Source organism: Haliotis rufescens, unplaced genomic scaffold, assembly GCF_023055435.1.
Source record: "Haliotis rufescens isolate VD_foot unplaced genomic scaffold, xgHalRufe1.0.p SCAF_1, whole genome shotgun sequence".
NCBI classification, from domain to species: Eukaryota; Metazoa; Mollusca; class Gastropoda; order Lepetellida; family Haliotidae; genus Haliotis; species Haliotis rufescens.
The window spans coordinates 48691212-48717164 of record NW_025963779.1 but is presented as its reverse complement, the minus strand read 5'-3'; the positions used below and the strand labels follow the sequence as shown (position 1 = coordinate 48717164).

Here is a 25953-nt window from a genome sequence, read left to right as displayed (position 1 = left end):
GGGTGATGTACGGTGCCCACGGATTATGATATTGCCAATAGAGGGTGTGAGACACTTTCAGGATTATGGCGATTAAAGATGCACGAGCGCGATCATTCAGCGCGATTAAGTAATTTCGTCATAGTCATCATTGCCGTTAATGTGCTAAATTGTCAGTGTCACCGAGAGAGTTTTCACGTTCAACAATGCATGCATGCGTAGACGCTTATCGCCTGCCACGCAGGTGGTGTGTCAAAGGGTTCTGCCACTGTAGCTCCATTGCGACGCTCCACTACGTTTGGATCATTGAGATATGTAATGCTTTGGGATAACGGAATGTAAAACTGGATCGATAGGGCCCTTACGTTCGACGTGTATGACATCTGGATGAAATACCCATTCGGGAGTCACACCCTTCCAACCATGTTGACCCATTGATTCAAACAACGGTTCACTCACTTCGAGGGCAATCTAAAATTGTTTGTTTTATTGTACTTTTAGTGATATGAACATTGATTACTTCCTCAGTAAAGAGAATGTACCAATACTTACATATGTACCTGCTTAAGTATAGATTATTTAAATGAGGGATAAAATATTTGAGATGACAGGTATAAAAAAATGTATGTTTATGATTGCGATTTTACCGGTGGAAATCATCATACTGAACACGCTGTACATGTCTGGGGTATAAACGAGCAGAACTTTGAAGTGGACAGTCGGTGTTGTGTCAGATTGGATTTTGACACCAGTCGCGTGCATGTAAGTCCGTTGTCGTCGCCATCTTACTCTGATCGTGTTAGTCCGGACAGAATCAACTAAGCATGTTAGTCTCGGCAACTGCTGTATATTCTCTACAAAGTACATTAGGAGGATGGAATAAACACAACATGTAAAGCAATACATTAATCTTCATTAACAAATATGAACCTGCCTGAATTATGGACCACCGAATCCTATTCCAACTTAATTAAATTCTATTATCTGGACACAAACATCAGAGAGTCCGACATAAATAGGTCATGCGTGAAGACTGTGTTAGATACATTCTAGAATTTAAACTGACAATTGTACGACTGTGAAAGGATTTACCTGCTAACGTCATTCATTTTTTATTGCACTGTGTGTACAATAACGGGTCATTACAGATCATTTAAAACATATTTAGCTGATATGCTGTCTGTACAAATAACAACCACCCTCAGTGTGTTGTTGTTTGTCGTGGTAATTGACTCAGAACACGGGAAAGCGTGAAACTGATTGGTTCCGTAACCATGAAAATGAACAGCCATGGACGGATGCTTAGTGGGACATTTTTTATAGTTAGAGTAAATCTAACAGTTAAATACAACTTTGCCTGTCACGAATGATAAATAAATTATGATAGATTATTCTGATTACAATTTCGTATAGAAATAAACTTGATGATTATATTCATGTATGTCATTGTATTACTCTTACCGAGGATACCGAACGCCTCGGGGGTGCACGGGAGGGGGGCAGAAACCTATGGTTAGGGGATTTGAATCACCAAAAAACGTTTCTAGGTTTGCTCGTTTGCTCGTGGGTTTCACCAAATAAGTAAACGTCAAACAAAGGCCTGTCTGCATCACGTCTGGCTTTTCTCCCACATCAAACCGATATAACTACAATACTGTTCAAAGCGGCATTACACCAAACTAACTCACTTACTAGCTTAGTCTGGTATCGATGTCAACTATGTATAAACATAGGATAATTTTGGCACATGTGTATGAATACACTGTTTAGATTGAAGTGTACTTATTACAATTTATGACAATGTGTAAATTGACCGATGGCCTGATATAAAGTTCGCCTGTCTGTCTGTTCAACCAGTGTTAACAAGGTCATAATTATCAATATGCATCATCAGGACGACCCTTTACGTCTTGAGACATCAGCTCATAATAGAAGAATATGATTTCACAGAAGGCCGACTTATAAGTCTCAATGCCATTATTTAATACATACCTTAACTACATATATTAAAAGGTATGTATTAAATAATTACATTGAGACTAATAAGTCGGCCTTCTGTGAAATTGGATTTGAATGTCTGTCGCGTGCAGTAAAGTCCGCTCTGTCGCCATCTTACTTACCTTCATCCTCTGACGGGAGGATGGTAAAGGGAGATAAGCGGTTTCAGGTAAGCCAATTCACAAGATCGGATAATGTTCGTCATTGCTTGCTTAATAAAGCTGGTTGTTCATTACTTGTAAATTAGGAGACTAAGCAAACAGGAAACCGACAAACGGTAATCTGTATTTGATCAAACCACAATTGTTTAACCCCACAAGGCCTTATCCAGGGTTGATTGAATCTTGTTACCTTATAGAAACATCAATTACGCCGACATCGTCAGGTAAAACCTTGAGGTGGAGAAACAGACAGTCTCATCCTGCTACTGACATCAAAACAGCATGTTAACATTGTAACCACTTGTTTTGTCACTCTAATGACAACATGCTTAAGGCGTGTACATGGAAATAAGTAAAGTACTGACGTGTGTAATAGTATGTACACTTAGCACGTCTTACGTGAAGAAATAAAAAAGCACACTTTAAGAATGTAAGAATATGCCATTATTTTTTAAAGGAAAGTAATGTCAGAAAGGCATTTTACTTCTATTTGATAATAAGTACGATTTTTTTATCTGTTGTTATCGCAGGACGACATCGTTAGCTTCTGACAGATTGGATGTTGTTACTGCTGTTACATGTGCTGACAATGTGACAGAGCATGGTGTTGATTTGTTGTGATGTCTGTGAGTGTAGAGACAACTCATTTAACGCACCATTAAGTCTCCCCGTTACGATTACTAGTGTCAGCTTATCCTGAGATATGCTTAAATGTTCCCCTGTTTTTGGTGGTGATTTTGTCAGGATGTCAGAAATTTGTCCAAAAGGACAATTTATGATATTGTGTATTATATGCTGGGTCAGGTGTTTCACTACAAACTCAATAGGATTGCCAGTCTGGCTATGAATGCAATGTGCATGGTTTGCCCATGTCAGTGGCCACAAGAACAATAAAGGGGATTTGTTATTGGCGCTGTCTTACAAATTAAAGTACGCATTACATTATAATGAATAGTGACTGAGTGAGTATGGTTTGCGTCGCTTTTAGCAATATTCCAGCAATATCAAGGTTAACAAGTGGTTACACCATAAAATCGGCTTCACGCATTGAACCCTAATCGAACCCGAGTCCTTGGCGTGACAAACGAACGCCTTTACCACTATGCTACACATTCTACAACACACCTTTTAGGAATGCAAATTTCTTACAAATCGATGGAAGGACATGGAGCAATTCCTAAATAATCATGTCAGTGACAAAAAATATATTTCACTGAATATTCATAAGTATTTGGATACGACGGCAGCAATTCAATATTTAACTACATAATACAAGCTTGAAATAGCTACATTCATTATATGTAGTGTTGAGGACCATGAACCATGTCCATGAACATCTTTTTTGTTGATGATGATCATGTTGAACCACCTCTATGTTGTCAAAAGTGATTATGATACTAGTCAGAGACAAAATTAAGACAATATCGATGTTGTAATATTTACTGCAGGTGCGAAAATATTGTCATATGCTGAGAAAAAATAGATATGTTGAATATATGCTGTACCTTGGCATCCGTTGTGGATGCATTGTTATGGAACACCATAGATGGGTAAACTGATCATAATCATACACCTACGGAAAACAAGTGCATTAATTTGTAAGTCGTAGATTCAAGATGAACATATTACGTCTATAAAATGTTCCCATGACGCCTATAAGATGTTCGTATTACGTCTATAAGATGTTCGTATGATGCCTATAATATGTTCGTATTACGCCTATAAGATGTTCGCATGACGCCTATAGTATGTTCGTATTACGTCTATAAGATGTTCTTATTACGTCTATAAGATGTTCGTATGACGCCTATAATGTTCGTATTACGTCTATAAGATGTTCTTATTATGTCTATAAGATGTTCGTATTACGTCTGTAAGATGAACGTATTACGTCTATAAGATGTTCGTATAACGTCTATAAGATGTTCATATTACGTCTATAAGATGTTCTTATTATGTCTATAAGATGTTCGTTTTACGTCTATAAGATGAACGTATTACGTCTATAAGATGTTCGTATAACGTCTATAAGATGTTCATATTATGTCTATAAGATGTTCGTTTTACGTCTATAAGATGTTCGTTTTACGTCTATAAGATGTTCTTATTATGTCTATAAGATGTTCGTATTACGACTATAAGATGTTCGTATTACGTCTATAAGATGTTCGTATTACGTCATTATTTTAAACACAGTTGGGAATCTTCTTGGGGGAAATAAAGTGTATCTTCTCTGGGGCAATCAGCATTAAAATATATATAATATAATTTCACAGAAGGCCGACTTATAAGTCTCAATGCCATTATTTAATACATACCTTAACTACATATATTAAAAGGTATGTATTAAATAATTACATTGAGACTAATAAGTCGGCCTTCTGTGAAATTGGATTTGAATGTCTGTCGCGTGCAGTAAAGTCCGCTCTGTCGCCATCTTACTTACCTTCATCCTCTGACGGGAGGATGGTAAAGGGAGATAAGCGGTTTCAGGTAAGCCAATTCACAAGATCGGATAATGTTCGTCATTGCTTGCTTAATAAAGCTGGTTGTTCATTACTTGTAAATTAGGAGACTAAGCAAACAGGAAACCGACAAATGGTAATCTGTATTTGATCAAACCACAATTGCTTAACCCCACAAGGCCTTATCCAGGGTTGATTGAATCTTGTTACCTTATAGAAACATCAATAACGCCGACATCGTCAGGTAAAACCGTGAGGTGGAGAAACAGACAGTCTCATCCTGCTACTGACATCAAAACAGCATGTTAACATTGTAACCACTTGTTTTGTCACTCTAATGACAACATGCTTAAGGCGTGTACATGGAAATAAGTAAAGTACTGACGTGTGTAATAGTATGTACACTTAGCACGTCTTACGTGAAGAAATAAAAAAACACACTTTAAGAATGTAAGAATATGCCATTATTTTTTAAAGGAAAGTAATGTCAGAAAGACATTTTCTTCTATTTGATAATAAGTACGATTTTTTTATCTGTTGTTATCGCAGGACGACATCGTTAGCTTCTGACACAGATTGGATGTTGTTACTGCTGTTACATGTGCTGACAATGTGACAGAGCATGGTGTTGATTTGTTGTGATGTCTGTGAGTGTAGAGACAACTCATTTAACGCACCATTAAGTCTCCCCGTTACGATTACTAGTGTCAGCTTATCCTGAGATATGCTTAAATGTTTCCCTGTTTTTGGTGGTGATTTTGTCAGGATGTCAGAAATTTGTCCAAAAGGACAATTTATGATATTGCGTATTATATGCTGGGTCAAGTGTTTCACTACAAACTCAATAGGATTGCCAGTCTGGCTATGAATGCAATGTGCATGGTTTGCCCATGTCAGTGGCCACAAGAACAATAAAGGGGATTTGTTATTGGCGCTGTCTTACAAATTAAAGTATGCATTACATTATAATGAATAGTGACTGAGTGAGTATGGTTTGCGTCGCTTTTAGCAATATTCCAGCAATATCAAGGTTAACAAGTGGTTACACCATAAAATCGGTTTCACGCATTGAACCCTAATCGAACCCGAGTCCTTGGCGTGACAAACGAACGCCTTTACCACTATGCTACACATTCTACAACACTCCTTTTAGGAATGCAAATTTCTTACAAATCGATGGAAGGACATGGAGCAATTCCTAAATAATCATGTCAGTGACAAAAAATATATTTCACTGAATATTCATAAGTATTTGGATACGACGGCAGCAATTCAATATTTAACTACATAATACAAGCTTGAAATAGCTACATTCATTATATGTAGTGTTGAGGACCATGAACCATGTCCATGAACATCTTTTTTGTTGATGATGATCATGTTGAACCACCTCTATGTTGTCAAAAGTGATTATGATACTAGTCAGAGACAAAATTAAGACAATATCGATGTTGTAATATTTACTGCAGGTGCGAAAATATTGTCATATGCTGAGAAAAAATAGATATGTTGAATATATGCTGTACCTTGGCATCCGTTGTGGATGCATTGTTATGGAACACCATAGATGGGTAAACTGATCATAATCATACACCTACGGAAAACAAGTGCATTAATTTGTAAGTCGTAGATTCAAGATGAACATATTACGTCTATAAAATGTTCCCATGACGCCTATAAGATGTTCGTATTACGTCTATAAGATGTTCGTATGATGCCTATAATATGTTCGTATTACGCCTATAAGATGTTCGCATGACGCCTATAGTATGTTCGTATAACGTCTATAAGATGTTCTTATTACGTCTATAAGATGTTCGTATGACGCCTATAATGTTCGTATTACGTCTATAAGATGTTCTTATTATGTCTATAAGATGTTCGTATTACGTCTGTAAGATGAACGTATTACGTCTATAAGATGTTCGTATAACGTCTATAAGATGTTCATATTACGTCTATAAGATGTTCTTACTATGTCTATAAGATGTTCGTTTTACGTCTATAAGATGAACGTATTACGTCTATAAGATGTTCGTATAACGTCTATAAGATGTTCATATTATGTCTATAAGATGTTCGTTTTACGTCTATAAGATGTTCGTTTTACGTCTATAAGATGTTCTTATTATGTCTATAAGATGTTCGTATTACGTCTATAAGATGTTCGTATTACGTCTATAAGATGTTCGTATTACGTCATTATTTTAAACACAGTTGGGAATCTTCTTGGGGGAAATAAAGTGTATCTTCTCTGGGGCAATCAGCATTAAAATATATATAATATAATTTCACAGAAGGCCGACTTATAAGTCTCAATGCCATTATTTAATACATACCTTAACTACATATATTAAAAGGTATGTATTAAATAATTACATTGAGACTAATAAGTCGGCCTTCTGTGAAATTGGATTTGAATGTCTGTCGCGTGCAGTAAAGTCCGCTCTGTCGCCATCTTACTTACCTTCATCCTCTGACGGGAGGATGGTAAAGGGAGATAAGCGGTTTCAGGTAAGCCAATTCACAAGATCGGATAATGTTCGTCATTGCTTGCTTAATAAAGCTGGTTGTTCATTACTTGTAAATTAGGAGACTAAGCAAACAGGAAACCGACAAATGGTAATCTGTATTTGATCAAACCACAATTGCTTAACCCCACAAGGCCTTATCCAGGGTTGATTGAATCTTGTTACCTTATAGAAACATCAATTACGCCGACATCGTCAGGTAAAACCTTGAGGTGGAGAAACAGACAGTCTCATCCTGCTACTGACATCAAAACAGCATGTTAACATTGTAACCACTTGTTTTGTCACTCTAATGACAACATGCTTAAGGCGTGTACATGGAAATAAGTAAAGTACTGACGTGTGTAATAGTATGTACACTTAGCACGTCTTACGTGAAGAAATAAAAAAGCACACTTTAAGAATGTAAGAATATGCCATTATTTTTTAAAGGAAAGTAATGTCAGAAAGGCATTTTCTTCTATTTGATAATAAGTACGATTTTTTTATCTGTTGTTATCGCAGGACGACATCGTTAGCTTCTGACAGATTGGATGTTGTTACTGCTGTTACATGTGCTGACAATGTGACAGAGCATGGTGTTGATTTGTTGTGATGTCTGTGAGTGTAGAGACAACTCATTTAACGCACCATTAAGTCTCCCCGTTACGATTACTAGTGTCAGCTTATCCTGAGATATGCTTAAATGTTCCCCTGTTTTTGGTGGTGATTTTGTCAGGATGTCAGAAATTTGTCCAAAAGGACAATTTATGATATTGTGTATTATATGCTGGGTCAAGTGTTTCACTACAAACTCAATAGGATTGCCAGTCTGGCTATGAATGCAATGTGCATGGTTTGCCCATGTCAGTGGCTACAAGAACAATAAAGGGGATTTGTTATTGGCGCTGTCTTACAAATTAAAGTATGCATTACATTATAATGAATAGTGACTGAGTGAGTATGGTTTGCGTCGCTTTTAGCAATATTCCAGCAATATCAAGGTTAACAAGTGGTTACACCATAAAATCGGCTTCACGCATTGAACCCTAATCGAACCCGAGTCCTTGGCGTGACAAACGAACGCCTTTACCACTATGCTACACATTCTACAACACACCTTTTAGGAATGCAAATTTCTTACAAATCGATGGAAGGACATGGAGCAATTCCTAAATAATCATGTCAGTGACAAAAAATATATTTCACTGAATATTCATAAGTATTTGGATACGACGGCAGCAATTCAATATTTAACTACATAATACAAGCTTGAAATAGCTACATTCATTATATGTAGTGTTGAGGACCATGAACCATGTCCATGAACATCTTTTTTGTTGATGATGATCATGTTGAACCACCTCTATGTTGTCAAAAGTGATTATGATACTAGTCAGAGACAAAATTAAGACAATATCGATGTTGTAATATTTACTGCAGGTGCGAAAATATTGTCATATGCTGAGAAAAAATAGATATGTTGAATATATGCTGTACCTTGGCATCCGTTGTGGATGCATTGTTATGGAACACCATAGATGGGTAAACTGATCATAATCATACACCTACGGAAAACAAGTGCATTAATTTGTAAGTCGTAGATGTAGATTCAAGATGAACATATTACGTCTATAAGATGTTCGCATGACGCCTATAAGATGTTCGTATTACGTCTATAATATGTTCTTATTACGTCTATAAGATGAACGTATTACGCCTATAAGATGTTCGTATTACGTCTATAAGATGTTCGTATGATGCCTATAGTATGTTCGTATTACGTCTATAAGATGTTCTTATTACGTCTATAAGATGTTAGTATGACGCCTATAATGTTCGTATTACGTCTATAAGATGTTCTTATTATGTCTATAAGATGTTCGTATTACGTCTGTAAGATGAACGTATTACGTCTATAAGATGTTCGTATAACGTCTATAAGATGTTCATATTACGTCTATAAGATGTTCTTATTATGTCTATAAGATGTTCGTATTACGTCTATAAGATGTTCATATTATGTCTATAAGATGTTCGTTTTACGTCTATAAGATGTTCTTATTATGTCTATAAGATGTTCGTATAACGTCTATAAGATGTTCATATTATGTCTATAAGATGTTCGTTTTACGTCTATAAGATGTTCGTTTTACGTCTATAAGATGTTCTTATTATGTCTATAAGATGTTCGTATTACGTCATTATTTTAAACACAGTTGGGAATCTTCTTGGGGGAAATAAAGTGTATCTTCTCTGGGGCAATCAGCATTAAAATATATATATTAATATAATTTCACAGAAGGCCGACTTATAAGTCTCAATGCCATTATTTAATACATACCTTAACTACATATATTAAAAGGTATGTATTAAATAATTACATTGAGACTAATAAGTCGGCCTTCTGTGAAATTGGATTTGAATGTCTGTCGCGTGCAGTAAAGTCCGCTCTGTCGCCATCTTACTTACCTTCATCCTCTGACGGGAGGATGGTAAAGGGAGATAAGCGGTTTCAGGTAAGCCAATTCACAAGATCGGATAATGTTCGTCATTGCTTGCTTAATAAAGCTGGTTGTTCATTACTTGTAAATTAGGAGACTAAGCAAACAGGAAACCGACAAATGGTAATCTGTATTTGATCAAACCACAATTGCTTAACCCCACAAGGCCTTATCCAGGGTTGATTGAATCTTGTTACCTTATAGAAACATCAATAACGCCGACATCGTCAGGTAAAACCGTGAGGTGGAGAAACAGACAGTCTCATCCTGCTACTGACATCAAAACAGCATGTTAACATTGTAACCACTTGTTTTGTCACTCTAATGACAACATGCTTAAGGCGTGTACATGGAAATAAGTAAAGTACTGACGTGTGTAATAGTATGTACACTTAGCACGTCTTACGTGAAGAAATAAAAAAACACACTTTAAGAATGTAAGAATATGCCATTATTTTTTAAAGGAAAGTAATGTCAGAAAGACATTTTCTTCTATTTGATAATAAGTACGATTTTTTTATCTGTTGTTATCGCAGGACGACATCGTTAGCTTCTGACACAGATTGGATGTTGTTACTGCTGTTACATGTGCTGACAATGTGACAGAGCATGGTGTTGATTTGTTGTGATGTCTGTGAGTGTAGAGACAACTCATTTAACGCACCATTAAGTCTCCCCGTTACGATTACTAGTGTCAGCTTATCCTGAGATATGCTTAAATGTTTCCCTGTTTTTGGTGGTGATTTTGTCAGGATGTCAGAAATTTGTCCAAAAGGACAATTTATGATATTGCGTATTATATGCTGGGTCAAGTGTTTCACTACAAACTCAATAGGATTGCCAGTCTGGCTATGAATGCAATGTGCATGGTTTGCCCATGTCAGTGGCCACAAGAACAATAAAGGGGATTTGTTATTGGCGCTGTCTTACAAATTAAAGTATGCATTACATTATAATGAATAGTGACTGAGTGAGTATGGTTTGCGTCGCTTTTAGCAATATTCCAGCAATATCAAGGTTAACAAGTGGTTACACCATAAAATCGGTTTCACGCATTGAACCCTAATCGAACCCGAGTCCTTGGCGTGACAAACGAACGCCTTTACCACTATGCTAAACATTCTACAACACTCCTTTTAGGAATGCAAATTTCTTACAAATCGATGGAAGGACATGGAGCAATTCCTAAATAATCATGTCAGTGACAAAAAATATATTTCACTGAATATTCATAAGTATTTGGATACGACGGCAGCAATTCAATATTTAACTACATAATACAAGCTTGAAATAGCTACATTCATTATATGTAGTGTTGAGGACCATGAACCATGTCCATGAACATCTTTTTTGTTGATGATGATCATGTTGAACCACCTCTATGTTGTCAAAAGTGATTATGATACTAGTCAGAGACAAAATTAAGACAATATCGATGTTGTAATATTTACTGCAGGTGCGAAAATATTGTCATATGCTGAGAAAAAATAGATATGTTGAATATATGCTGTACCTTGGCATCCGTTGTGGATGCATTGTTATGGAACACCATAGATGGGTAAACTGATCATAATCATACACCTACGGAAAACAAGTGCATTAATTTGTAAGTCGTAGATTCAAGATGAACATATTACGTCTATAAAATGTTCCCATGACGCCTATAAGATGTTCGTATTACGTCTATAAGATGTTCGTATGATGCCTATAATATGTTCGTATTACGCCTATAAGATGTTCGCATGACGCCTATAGTATGTTCGTATTACGTCTATAAGATGTTCTTATTACGTCTATAAGATGTTCGTATGACGCCTATAATGTTCGTATTACGTCTATAAGATGTTCTTATTATGTCTATAAGATGTTCGTATTACGTCTGTAAGATGAACGTATTACGTCTATAAGATGTTCGTATAACGTCTATAAGATGTTCATATTACGTCTATAAGATGTTCTTACTATGTCTATAAGATGTTCGTTTTACGTCTATAAGATGAACGTATTACGTCTATAAGATGTTCGTATAACGTCTATAAGATGTTCATATTATGTCTATAAGATGTTCGTTTTACGTCTATAAGATGTTCGTTTTACGTCTATAAGATGTTCTTATTATGTCTATAAGATGTTCGTATTACGTCTATAAGATGTTCGTATTACGTCTATAAGATGTTCGTATTACGTCATTATTTTAAACACAGTTGGGAATCTTCTTGGGGGAAATAAAGTGTATCTTCTCTGGGGCAATCAGCATTAAAATATATATAATATAATTTCACAGAAGGCCGACTTATAAGTCTCAATGCCATTATTTAATACATACCTTAACTACATATATTAAAAGGTATGTATTAAATAATTACATTGAGACTAATAAGTCGGCCTTCTGTGAAATTGGATTTGAATGTCTGTCGCGTGCAGTAAAGTCCGCTCTGTCGCCATCTTACTTACCTTCATCCTCTGACGGGAGGATGGTAAAGGGAGATAAGCGGTTTCAGGTAAGCCAATTCACAAGATCGGATAATGTTCGTCATTGCTTGCTTAATAAAGCTGGTTGTTCATTACTTGTAAATTAGGAGACTAAGCAAACAGGAAACCGACAAATGGTAATCTGTATTTGATCAAACCACAATTGCTTAACCCCACAAGGCCTTATCCAGGGTTGATTGAATCTTGTTACCTTATAGAAACATCAATAACGCCGACATCGTCAGGTAAAACCGTGAGGTGGAGAAACAGACAGTCTCATCCTGCTACTGACATCAAAACAGCATGTTAACATTGTAACCACTTGTTTTGTCACTCTAATGACAACATGCTTAAGGCGTGTACATGGAAATAAGTAAAGTACTGACGTGTGTAATAGTATGTACACTTAGCACGTCTTACGTGAAGAAATAAAAAAGCACACTTTAAGAATGTAAGAATATGCCATTATTTTTTAAAGGAAAGTAATGTCAGAAAGGCATTTTCTTCTATTTGATAATAAGTACGATTTTTTTATATGTTGTTATCGCAGGACGACATCGTTAGCTTCTGACAGATTGGATGTTGTTACTGCTGTTACATGTGCTGACAATGTGACAGAGCATGGTGTTGATTTGTTGTGATGTCTGTGAGTGTAGAGACAACTCATTTAACGCACCATTAAGTCTCCCCGTTACGATTACTAGTGTCAGCTTATCCTGAGATATGCTTAAATGTTCCCCTGTTTTTGGTGGTGATTTTGTCAGGATGTCAGAAATTTGTCCAAAAGGACAATTTATGATATTGTGTATTATATGCTGGGTCAAGTGTTTCACTACAAACTCAATAGGATTGCCAGTCTGGCTATGAATGCAATGTGCATGGTTTGCCCATGTCAGTGGCTACAAGAACAATAAAGGGGATTTGTTATTGGCGCTGTCTTACAAATTAAAGTACGCATTACATTATAATGAATAGTGACTGAGTGAGTATGGTTTGCGTCGCTTTTAGCAATATTCCAGCAATATCAAGGTTAACAAGTGGTTACACCATAAAATCGGCTTCACGCATTGAACCCTAATCGAACCCGAGTCCTTGGCGTGACAAACGAACGCCTTTACCACTATGCTACACATTCTACAACACACCTTTTAGGAATGCAAATTTCTTACAAATCGATGGAAGGACATGGAGCAATTCCTAAATAATCATGTCAGTGACAAAAAATATATTTCACTGAATATTCATAAGTATTTGGATACGACGGCAGCAATTCAATATTTAACTACATAATACAAGCTTGAAATAGCTACATTCATTATATGTAGTGTTGAGGACCATGAACCATGTCCATGAACATCTTTTTTGTTGATGATGATCATGTTGAACCACCTCTATGTTGTCAAAAGTGATTATGATACTAGTCAGAGACAAAATTAAGACAATATCGATGTTGTAATATTTACTGCAGGTGCGAAAATATTGTCATATGCTGAGAAAAAATAGATATGTTGAATATATGCTGTACCTTGGCATCCGTTGTGGATGCATTGTTATGGAACACCATAGATGGGTAAACTGATCATAATCATACACCTACAGACAACTGGTGCATTAATTTGTAAGTCGTAGATGTAGATTCAAGATGAACATATTACGTCTATAAGATGTTCGTATTACGCCTATAAGATGTTCTTATTACGTCTATAATATGTTCGTATTACGCCTATAAGATGTCCGTATTACGCCTAAAAGATGTTCGTATTACGTTTACAAGATGTTTGCATTACCCCTATAAGATGTTTGCATGACCCCTATAAGATGTTCGTATTACATCCTTAATGTGTTTGTATTACGTCTATAAGATGTTCGTATTACGCCTATAAGATGTTCGTATTACGCCTATAAGATGTTCGTATTACGGCTTGAGGATGTTCGTATTACGCCAATAAGATGTACGTATTACGTCTATAAGATATTCGTATTACGTCTACAAGATATTCGTATTACGTCTATAAGATGTTCGTATTACGTAACTTGATTGATACAAATCGCATTTCCACCATGCTGAAAAGCATGTCATGAAGTTGGTATACATAGTTCAATATTGACCCTGGTATTTACTCCAAAAAGGAAACAAGCGATAGGCCCGGGGGGACATTGGAATCCGACGGTATTTCACCCGACGCCCCTGGGTGAGGATTTCGATACAGGGTGTGATGTACATCATTAAAGCAACCTATAGTGACATTTCATTAGCTGAGCATGCAATTAACGTTTCATTACTACTGCAACTAACTTGCTTCTTCAGGTTTTATTGTGAAGTGTCATTTATATGAACGCTTATTTATTGTGTATTTGCAAATCGGGAATTAAGGTTCCGGAAATTACATGTGAAATACAGTTTTGAGGCAACATGAAGAGTTGTTTCATTGAAAATATATATTTATTGCTATATTTGATGAATATGTTTTATATTTATCAAAGCTGTCACTGAGTGAAGTGTTAGCGTTTGCATTAAACAAAATGAAAAACAATCTCTGGTATTGTCCCAGGGGGCGGTGGGGTAGCCCAGTAGTAAAAGTGATCAATCGTCACGTCGCATGCCCTGGTTCCATTCTCCACATGGGTACAATGTGTGAAGCCCATTGCTCTTGTTCCCCGCCGTGATATTGCTATATTGCTAAAGGCTGCTTAAAATACAACTCACTCGCTCCTAGTATATAAAAAATTCAAACACATGCCTCCAGTAAATCCTTTGATCAGTATATGCCATCAAATCTAAATCGTGGAAGATGACATTCTCCGTAGCGATGAAATATCTTGGAATCTTCGTCTGGGACCAATCTATCAGCGTTCAACTAAATTTGAAGCTAGTCAGTGAATGTGAGCGCAACAGTCGGCAGTATGAAGTATGAAGTAGTTCTGAAGCATTGCCCCTATCTGTAGCCAAATCACATGTTTAACACTGAAGAAGAAGATAATAAGGATTACCACATATTGCATAGTGTCACCTATTGCACAGTGATAGAACACAATAAAACAGTATGTATTGCATATCCGGTCATTAAGGTCTACGACTCCAGTCATGTATACTCAATATTAAATACAAGGTTAAATATAACTTTTAAAAATATATAGTACAAATAACGTCGGGGTCGGGGGTGGGATAAGTCTTATAACAATCTGTAGTACGTAATTGCAGCTGCTGCGGCTTGAGCCATTCCATACGGCCACATTCACATATGCATCTTGCAAAGCAACAGTACCCCGCTACGATTGCCAGTTATATTGGACATCACTTCCATATTCAAGTTGGAGGTTATATACCTACTATTATACTAAAATACCATTCGCTCGCATTTTTCAGCACCATTATGCTTGAACAGGGCTTTTGTATGAGTGTATAGTTGATATCAGCATTACAAACCTACTTCTGATTGTGTCATCTTCATGTAGCATGTAGGTCTCGAGGCAGTAACAAAGCATTGCCACCTGGAGGCGGGGTTATTGTCCTGGCCAATAGTAACTGACAGTGTCTAAATATGTTTAAGGGAAAACACCCATTACCTATGCCTATCCAATTAACATATCAATGGCTACCTAATCTAAAGGCAATTGAGATCTGTAAAGCGCGTGTTGAGGGGATTATCTGGCCAGGGACTATAAACCTCGCTGTGACGAGGGGGATAAACATTCCTCTGCCTACTGAGGTAATACATTTCTCACCTGCTGCACATTGAGTCAGGAATCATGTATAACCCATCCATGTTCCAGTATGTCCCAGATACGTCTCCCTTCATGGGACAGAAGATGACACCTCTTCCATCTGCTCACTCCATATCTTCTCAACACTCCGTCCCAGTCGTGTCTCAGACATCTGGAGCTACTGAGGGAGAAGACGTCAGATCCCTGATCACACATGGATCAGGTCACACGCAACAAGGATCTCCAAATTATGACAACATTCTTCCGTCTCCTACCTCATCGGTATCCTCGAACGGAGAAGGGGACGGTTTCTCGGGAACATCCACCCTCTCACAACAAGACAGACGATTTTCCAACAAGAAGCCTCCCTATTCCTATGTGGCTCTCATCACCATGGCCGTCGAGAGTTCCACAACAGGCATGATGACTCTCAACGACATCTACAACTACATCGTCAAAAGATTCCCATACTACCAAGACAACCAACGGAGATGGCAAAATTCCATCAGACACAACCTCTCCCTCAATGACTGTTTCGTCAAGGTGCCCCGACCCCCGGGGAAACCAGGCAAGGGTAACCTGTGGGCTCTGCATCCTTCTTGTGGGGACATGTTTGGTAACGGCAGTTTCCTCCGTCGTTCTAAGCGTTTCAAGTCGGCACAAAAGCAACGTCGAGAAGATCCTTCCTTCCATCCTGCCAGTCCTTACGGACAGTTATTGGGGTTGTATGGGGGTCCATCTCCTTACACAAGCTTCAACCCCCTGAGTCTCGGCTCCTTACCCCCGGGACTGACCCAGACACACCCCTACAGCACAATCGGCAAACCGGACCCCTGTATCTGGACCATGGGATCTCCTACAGGCTACTCTCCTCCTACAGCCGGCTACTACAACACCAGCAGTATCAACAGTTCTCTGACCGGTTCCCCTCTCTCCAGCTATTCCCCGGGAAGCTCTCCACTGGGCGGAACATACACGCCACAAGTTCCCTCACCCAGTTTAAGTATACCTGACCCTTCCTGCAACTACCTGTATCCAAACATACAACAGTCAATGACTGATTCTTCAAACGACATTAGACAGAGTTGGGGCACAAGGTCCACGAGATCATACCATGCTTAGTGTGGACACACCCCCGCTGGTGCGATAATGAAGACTGATGTACACAAGTGCTATATAGGAATATAAGTTGATTCAACATCTGGTGCATGACAGAAAATTCGTGGCTTTGAATATGATGGCAATACTACTGACAATATCATATCTGTATTGTCAAATGTGTATTGTGTGTATTTGACTGAAAACATACGGTATATATTGCCTTACAGTAACAATATGTTGCGTTCAGGTAAAATACGTATGCATACATAATGTACAACATGAACTAAATATAGAAATAAAATAAATAAAATTAACAAGACTTATTTGTACATTTGTATAGTCTGTTGAACTCGAGTATCTGCTTGCGCGCTGAGATAGACAGAGAAGTTGTGTCAGTACTAGATCTATTACATACACCCTATAGTGACACTTGCAAGCTTTTGGTGAATACAAATAAGAATTCAAAGGAAACAATGTCATGTCTTGTTTCGAACCATTTTGCCTTTTCAATGTGATCTCCTTTTATTCAGAATTCAATTTTGCATGGTTATATCTACAGTTAACCAACTCTACGCTAAAACACAAAATGCTTATTTCCTAAATATCAAACAAATCCACTTATACATGCTTGTGAACATGCCAGGGTAGCAGAAGAACTATCGGTAATTAACCCCTTTTATGAATTGATCATAGTTTAGACTCATCGTATATTTTTGCATTTGTTTAAATTGGATTAATTTATAAAAGTAACATCAGCTGAAAACACGTTTGTCACCTCGAACCCATCTTAAATCCCACCATCAGAAGCTGGACACCGGCGGAATTTCTAGCATTGTGGACACCTGTGAACATTAGCCATTCTTTCAGTAAGAACATTATTGCTATTATTCTTAAACGTTCACCCAAAGGCATGTAACCGATTATACATAAACATGCACATTGGTTTACACCAGCATCAGCAACAAACATAATCAATATCTCAGCTCGTGGATGTGGGCCTGTGTCAATGGAGTGACATAGTGGGATGTGGGTTCGAATCCCAGATTTGCCTTGATTACGATGTAATTTGTAACCGTGCAGAATAAACAAATTGTGTATAAAATAATAATTTTGAGAGAAGGTGAAAACGCTTATGAACATTAATATCACAATTATCAGGCGCCTGAGGAAGGTCGTGGGGGATATTGGAATAGTGATCATAAATGTAAAATGATAACCTTGATTCCATGTAGTATTAAGTGTAAATTGGTTCAAGACCTAATGATCGTGAAAATTTATCTTCAAAAGCATCCACATGCTCATCAAATCAATCTGGTATGAACCAAGGCTTTGACAAGATGAGATTCATACACGTGCGTTGTGAATGATGTAAAACAACAAACAAAACAACGTTAAGATATTCCAATCAATTACCCTTTACTGTTCTAATGAAAATAAAGGGTAATTGATTGGAATATTTGGTTAACCAATGCTAAGTTTGGACAAGGTAACCTTTTGGGCAACCCTTGGGTTGATGGGTATAAATATATATCGTTATTAAGTCGGCCTTCTGTGAAATTGAATTTGAATGTCTGTCGCGTGCGGTATCGTCCGGCTCTGTCGCCATCTAACTTACCTTCATCCTCTGATTCGGAGGTAAGTCAACTCTGAAGATCGGATAAGTTTAGTCTTTGGTAGCTAAACAAAACGGGTTGTTCCTTTCAGGTAAATTAGGAAGCTAAGCAAACCGGAAACCGACAAATGATAATCTCTATTTGACCAAACCACAATTGGTAGCGGCCCAGCTTCGCATCACAAGCTCCAATCCAGGGTTGAGTGACTTGGTCACTCGTGTAGTCATCAAATTCGCCTCACCCTGCTTCTGACCACTCTAGCATTATAACCACACTCTAATGACAACATACTTATGGACAGATGTTAAATATTGACACAAAGGCGTGTGTAATACTACATTTTATGCATACAGTATATACTACATACAACTTTTAATTTTACTAATTGTGCTAGATTTCTGTGTTCTAATAAACTTTCAGTATTTAGAAACATATCAAGTGTATTCATATGTAGCATAATCATGGACACGTCTTCTTGTTTAAAGAAAAGAACACGTATTCTTGTTTAAAGAAAAGAACACGTATTCTTGTTTAAAGAAAAATTTGATGGCATTCAGTCAGGGAATTCAATTCTATTTTGCCAGCTTAGTCAGTCATTTTTGTTCAGCATTAAAAATACTATCCTGTAAGATTGTATACCTTTACTATCCCAGAATAATATTCCGCACATCCACTGCTACTGACACAGATTGGATGTTGTTACTGCTGTTACATGTGCTGACAATATGACAGAGCATGGTGTTGATTTGTTGTGATGTCTGTGAGTGTAGAGACAACTCAATTGATGCACCATTAAATCTCCCCGTTACGATTACTTGTGTCATTTGATTGTGTCATTTCTAGGGGGGCACGGGGGGAGGGGGGGGGGGGGGGGAGTTCTTAATTTTGTTTCATTAAAAAAAACTCAGCCTCCATCTGCTTATCAACTTGACATTTTTTTAACTCAGCCTAAAAAAAGTCTCGATCACAATATGGACATCCTGATCAGTACAGTGTCACACAAAAGTTTTGACAGAGAGACAGTATGCCTGTCACCCTTATTTATTAATAATCATTTCAAACCTTCCATTTCATCAGGCCATAACAGTTGTTGACTGTGATGGGAAATGATCATTAAGCACCATATACCCTTACTTGAAAACTGACGAAAACGTAACGTTACCAGTCAACATTGTTTGTTCCTAAAAACAGACCAGGAAGATTCTTGTATGGTCAAAAGACGTGAATTAAAAACATCACTCCAAGTTACGCCATGAGAATCAAGTTGCCCTAATTTGCCACAATTTGAAAGACGCGTCTTTTTTCAGAAGGTTGTATAGAGGGGGAGGCGTTGCCAGAAAGGTGTGTTACAAATTTGTGATCATACGAGACCAAATCTAAGAAGTGACACACGTCATGGACATTTTTAGAGGGTGGGATCTCTGTGACTGAATCTATTTTTGAAGTATATTGGCATGGATGCCATCTTTGCTGAAAATATGCCCTATGTGGGTGACTTGTTTAGTCGGAAATTTACATGTGCATGCTTAGTCCTGCTTCTTTGCAACGCATGTCTTGTTCTTTCAGTGCCATTAATCACAGCATGTTATTGATATCTGTATCTGTCAAAGCATCAAGCAAAATATTGTACCCGATCGATAAGAGAATTATATAATTTTACTTTTGACACTATAATCGTATAGTTTAATTTGGGTTTTATAACCTCGAATATGTTAATTATACATTGTGCATATGTGTCGATATGTGTAGATATGTGCATTTTGTGAATTAACTGAAATATCTGCATATTTCGAAAGCATGTACGGGTCTGAATCAATATTGACCCTAGTGCTTACTTCTATAGCTACAGGACATAGACCCGGGGAAGACACTGGTGTCCGCGGATATGTCACCTGACGCCCTTGGGTGAGGGGTTATACTACAGGGTGTGATGTACATCTTTCAGACAGCCTATGGTGACTATGGTCATTTTATGGCTCATTTTGAGATTGTAATTATCATTTGTTTACTTAGTACAGCACTATGTAATGGACAGCATATGTAGTGTCAAAGCCGTGTTAAACCAACCTCACTCACACATTTTGACTACAATGCTAAGGCAATCGGACGTGTGCAATCCACTACTTATTCCAAATTGTACGATACGATGGTTTGGTCAGTCTTGAATCTTTGGGCATCTATCTGGGGTCATCGTGACATTTCTACTGTAAATGCCGTTCAGCATCGTGCTTTGAGATTTTTCTTAGGATTGGGTAAATACGCTCCAAATGTTGCTGTTAATGGAGATATGGGATGGATTCCTCCGACAGTTAGACAGTGGATGTGTGTTGTTAGACAGTCTTGTCGTTTTACTAGAACCTCCTTAGATTAAATAAGTATGTTTTATGTGGTCTGAACGGTATGCTGGTGTACGTGTGAAAAACTGGAATTTTCGTGTAAGAGCAAAGCTGAACGAATGGGGGTTGAATATTTCAGAGAATGTGAGCGTGAAAAGTGTAGTTGCAGGTGTGCAGGTTATCTGCATGGGAATTTATGTGACTGATTGGAATGAACTGTTATGCAAGCCTGGCGGAAGAACGGGTTGTAACAACTTACGTACGTATAGAATGTTTAAAGATGTGTATGGGTGTGAAAGTTATGTTAGTATGTATATGCCTCGTTCTAAACCGCTCTGCCTTCTTAGATCGGGTACTGCTGCTCTGAAGTTGGAAACAGGCAGATATTCGAATATGAATGTGAATGAAAGAGTGTGTTTTCAGTGTCAGGAAAGTGTTGGGGATGAATGTCATGTATTGTTGGATTGCCCTGTGTACGATGCTTTGCGTGAAGGTTTATACGCAAAGGTCAGTTTTAGCTATTCCAACTTACTAGAGTTATTAATACTGATAAACTTATTTTACTTTTTAAATAGTATGTGTATTACACAGCCCAAACCTACATTTTAATTCTCCAACGAAGAAAACATATTTTATATGGCTAGTGACCGGTAGTATATTTTATATACCCCTTTTACACTAATATATTTATGCTGTGAGATTCTCTGTCTGCAGCCTGAACTATACACAGTTGATTGTTTACATTGTCTTTTAACGCCGAAATCAGCCATATTCTATCTGCAGCCATAATAAAACGTATATAGTATATTATTGTCGTGGTTTTATATTATGTTAGACAAATATATTTTTAATAATCAATGTCAACATAAACAAAATCATCTTATGGTGCAATTTTTAGTACGTCCCCACCTTCGAGTATTGCACACAGTAGCAATGCCAATACAACCACCTACATTTGAGCTTTTAACACCGACAGGTTGTTGTTGTATTTGTGATGACCGATACTGACAGCCCTTGATAGTGTGGTTTTGATTTGTTGGGATATCAATAAGCTTGGTGACAATCCTTGAGAAAACAACAATAAGTCTACCCAATACGATTTTTGGTGTCAGCTATGTACTGAACAGAACAGAACATAAACTTTACTTAGACTTGAACCAACCGGTTCCTCGTCCACAATATACATATACTGAACATGGTGACACTTCCACAGTGGAGAAGAAGTCACAAGATCGTTCATATTGTATACCCACTTCTATAAATACTAAACGTGAGGTGCCTTTTCTTTCGATATCTTCAAAGTCTATCAGCCTTTCGAAAGGAATCCATGCTACAACTATTTAACCATTAACATACTTATTGTAATCTAGTGTTTTTTATTACTTTCCGTCATCGTTATGAACACGCTGGTGGATGTAACGTCTTTCGTGCGAATAATAGCACATATTTCATATACTGTAATGCAACTCACAAGTGAAAGGCGGGATTATAGCTCTTGACCAATCGTACCTAAAAAAATTTGAAACATGTTTTAGAGCGACGCCCATTATCAGTGACGACATACGGTCATTTACATATCAAAGGCTACTTAATCTAGAGGCAATTGAGATCTGTAAAGCGCGTGTTGAGGGGATTATCTGGCCAGGGACTATAAACCTCGCTGTGACGAGGGGGATAAACATTCCTCTGCCTACTGAGGTAATACATTTCTCACCTGCTGCACATTGAGTCAGGAATCATGTATAACCCATCCATGTTCCAGTATGTCCCAGATACGTCTCCCTTCATGGGACAGAAGATGACACCTCTTCCATCTGCTCACTCCATATCTTCTCAACACTCCGTCCCAGTCGTGTCCCAGACATCTGGAGCTACTGAGGGAGAAGACGTCAGATCCCTGATCACACATGGATCAGGTCACACGCAACAAGGATCTCCAAATTATGACAACATTCTTCCGTCTCCTACCTCATCGGTATCCTCGAACGGAGAAGGGGACGGTTTCTCGGGAACATCCACCCTCTCACAACAAGACAGACGATTTTCCAACAAGAAGCCTCCCTATTCCTATGTGGCTCTCATCACCATGGCCGTCGAGAGTTCCACAACAGGCATGATGACTCTCAACGACATCTACAACTACATCGTCAAAAGATTCCCATACTACCAAGACAACCAACGGAGATGGCAAAACTCCATCAGACACAACCTCTCCCTCAATGACTGTTTCGTCAAGGTGCCCCGACCCCCGGGGAAACCAGGCAAGGGTAACCTGTGGGCTCTGCATCCTTCTTGTGGGGACATGTTTGGTAACGGCAGTTTCCTCCGTCGTTCTAAGCGTTTCAAGTCGGCACAAAAGCAACGTCGAGAAGATCCTTCCTTCCATCCTGCCAGTCCTTACGGACAGTTATTGGGGTTGTATGGGGGTCCATCTCCTTACACAAGCTTCAACCCCCTGAGTCTCGGCTCCTTACCCCCGGGACTGACCCAGACACACCCCTACAGCACAATCGGCAAACCGGACCCCTGTATCTGGACCATGGGATCTCCTACAGGCTACTCTCCTCCTACAGCCGGCTACTACAACACCAGCAGTATCAACAGTTCTCTGACCGGTTCCCCTCTCTCCAGCTATTCCCCGGGAAGCTCTCCACTGGGCGGAACATACACGCCACAAGTTCCCTCACCCAGTTTAAGTATACCTGACCCTTCCTGCAACTACCTGTATCCAAACATGCAACAGTCAATGACTGATTCTTCAAACGACATTAGACAGAGTTGGGGCACAAGGTCCACGAGATCATACCATGCTTAGTGTGGACACACCCCTGCTGGTGCGATAATGAAGACTGATGTACACAAGTGCTATATAGGAATTTAAGTTGATTCAACATCTGGTGCATGACAGAAAATTCGTGGCTTTGAATATGATGGCAATACTACTGACAATATCATATCTGTATTGTCAAATGTGTATTGTGTGTATTTAACTGAAAACATACGGTATATATTGCCTTACAGTAACAATATGTTGCGTTCAGGTAAAATACGTATGTATGCATAATGTACAACATGAACTAAATATAGAAATAAAATAAATAAAATTAACAAGACTTATTTGTACATTTGTATTTTATACACCTATGTCGTGTGCACCCTGAGACCTGCTGCCTTGTGGTGTACAAGCCGATTCAGCTACAAGTATCCCTTAGAGCAGAGGCAAAAACTTTTATCCAATGGATAGTCACTGTTTTGTGATGATGGAGTACATTTTACACTGATAAAGTATTCGAAAGAATTCCAGCTTCGTGAAACGTGTACATTCATACATAATTCAGGCCTTCAACAACAAACGTGACTGCATGAACCGGACAGTTTATATGAAATCGTGCAATCTGATCCGAATGTGATGGTGGAGTTTGTGCGATCTGCAGTCACGGTATAGTCTGTGGAACTCGAGTATCTGCTTGCGCGCTGAGATAGACAGAGAAGTTGTGTCATTACTAGATCTATTACATACACCCGATAGTGACACTTGCAAGCTTTTGGTGAATACAAATAAGAATTCAAAGGAAACAATGTCATGTCTTGTTTCGAACCATTTTGCCTTTTCAATGTGATCTCCTTTTATTCAGAATTCAATTTTGCATGGTTATATCTACAGTTAACCAACTCTACGCTAAAACACAAAATGCTTATTTCCTAAATATCAAACAAATCCACTTATACATGCTTGTGAACATGCCAGGGCAGAAGATGAACTATCGGTAATTAACCCCTTTTATGAATTGATCATAGTTTAGACTCATCGTATATTTTTGCATTTGTTTAAATTGGATTAATTTATAAAAGTAACATCAGTTGAAAACACGTTTGTCACCTCGAACCCATCTTAAATCCCACCATCAGAAGCTGGACACCGGCGGAATTTCTAGCATTGTGGACACCTGTGAACATTAGCCATTCTTTCAGTAAGAACATTATTGCTATTTTTCCTAAACGTTCACCCAAAGGCATGTAACCGATTATACATAAACATGCACATTGGTTTACACCAGCATCAGCAACAAACATAATCAATATCTCAGCTCGTGGATGTGGGCCTGTGTCAATGGAGTTACATAGTGGGGTATGGGTTCGAATCCCAGATTTGCCTTGATTACGATGCAATGTGTGACCATGCAGAATAAACAATTTGTGTATAAAATAATAATTTTGAGAGAAGGTGAAAACGCTTATGAACATTAATATCACAATTATCAGGCGCCTGAGGAAGGTCGTGGGGGATATTGGAATAGTGATCATAAATGTAAAATGATAACCTTGATTCCATGTAGTATTAAGTATAAATTGGTTCAAGACCTAATGATCGTGAAAATTTATCTTCAAAAGCATCCACATGCTCATCAAATCAATCTGGTATGAACCAAGGCTTTGACAAGATGAGATTCATACACGTACGTTGTGAATGATGTAAAACAACAAACAAAACAACGTTAAGGTATTCCAATCAATTACCCTTTATTTTCATTAGAACTACATCATTGACGTATGAAATAAAGCACATGACAAGATGGCATGAAGGTAGACATGTAGAACTGTGTGGTTGTTTTCGTTTTGTTACATACCCCTTATATAAATATATATAAATGTATATATATAATATGCATATTAAAAGGTATTAAGTCGGCCTTCTGTGAAATTGGATTTGAATGTCTGTCGCGTGCAGTAAAGTCCGCTCTGTCGCCATCTTACTTACCTTCATCCTCTGACGGGAGAATGGTAAAGGGAGATAAGCGGTTTCAGGTAAGCCAATTCACAAGATCGGATAATGTTCGTCATTGCTTGCTTAATAAAGCTGGTTGTTCCTTACCGGTAAATTAGGAGACTAAGCAAACAGGAAACCGACAAATGGTAATCTGTATTTGATCAAACCACAATTGCTTAACCCCACAAGCCCTAATCCAGATTTGATTGAATCTTGTTACCTTATAGAAACATCAAATATGCCGACATCGTCAGGTAAAACTTTGAGGTGGAGAAACAGACAGGCTCATCCTGCTACTGACATCAAAACAGCATGTTAACATTGTAACCACTTGTTTTGTC

At 38.0% G+C, this 25953-nt stretch overlaps 2 protein-coding genes across 2 annotated transcripts; both read left to right on the top strand.

The window, feature by feature from the left end:
• Nucleotides 1-15830: 15830 nt before the first annotated feature.
• LOC124131471 (protein lin-31-like) lies at nt 15831-16960 on the top strand. The gene has a single exon (XM_046494756.2). The coding sequence runs from the start codon at nt 15840-15842 to the stop codon at nt 16914-16916; it is 1077 nt and encodes a 358-aa protein (XP_046350712.2). The 5' UTR covers nt 15831-15839; the 3' UTR covers nt 16917-16960.
• A 5699-nt stretch (nt 16961-22659) lies between these two features.
• LOC124131446 (forkhead box protein B2-like) lies at nt 22660-23735 on the top strand. Its single transcript, XM_046494730.2, has one exon. It carries the CDS (start codon nt 22931-22933, stop codon nt 23657-23659), a length of 729 nt encoding a protein of 242 aa, XP_046350686.2. The 5' UTR covers nt 22660-22930; the 3' UTR covers nt 23660-23735.
• Nucleotides 23736-25953: the final 2218 nt, after the last annotated feature.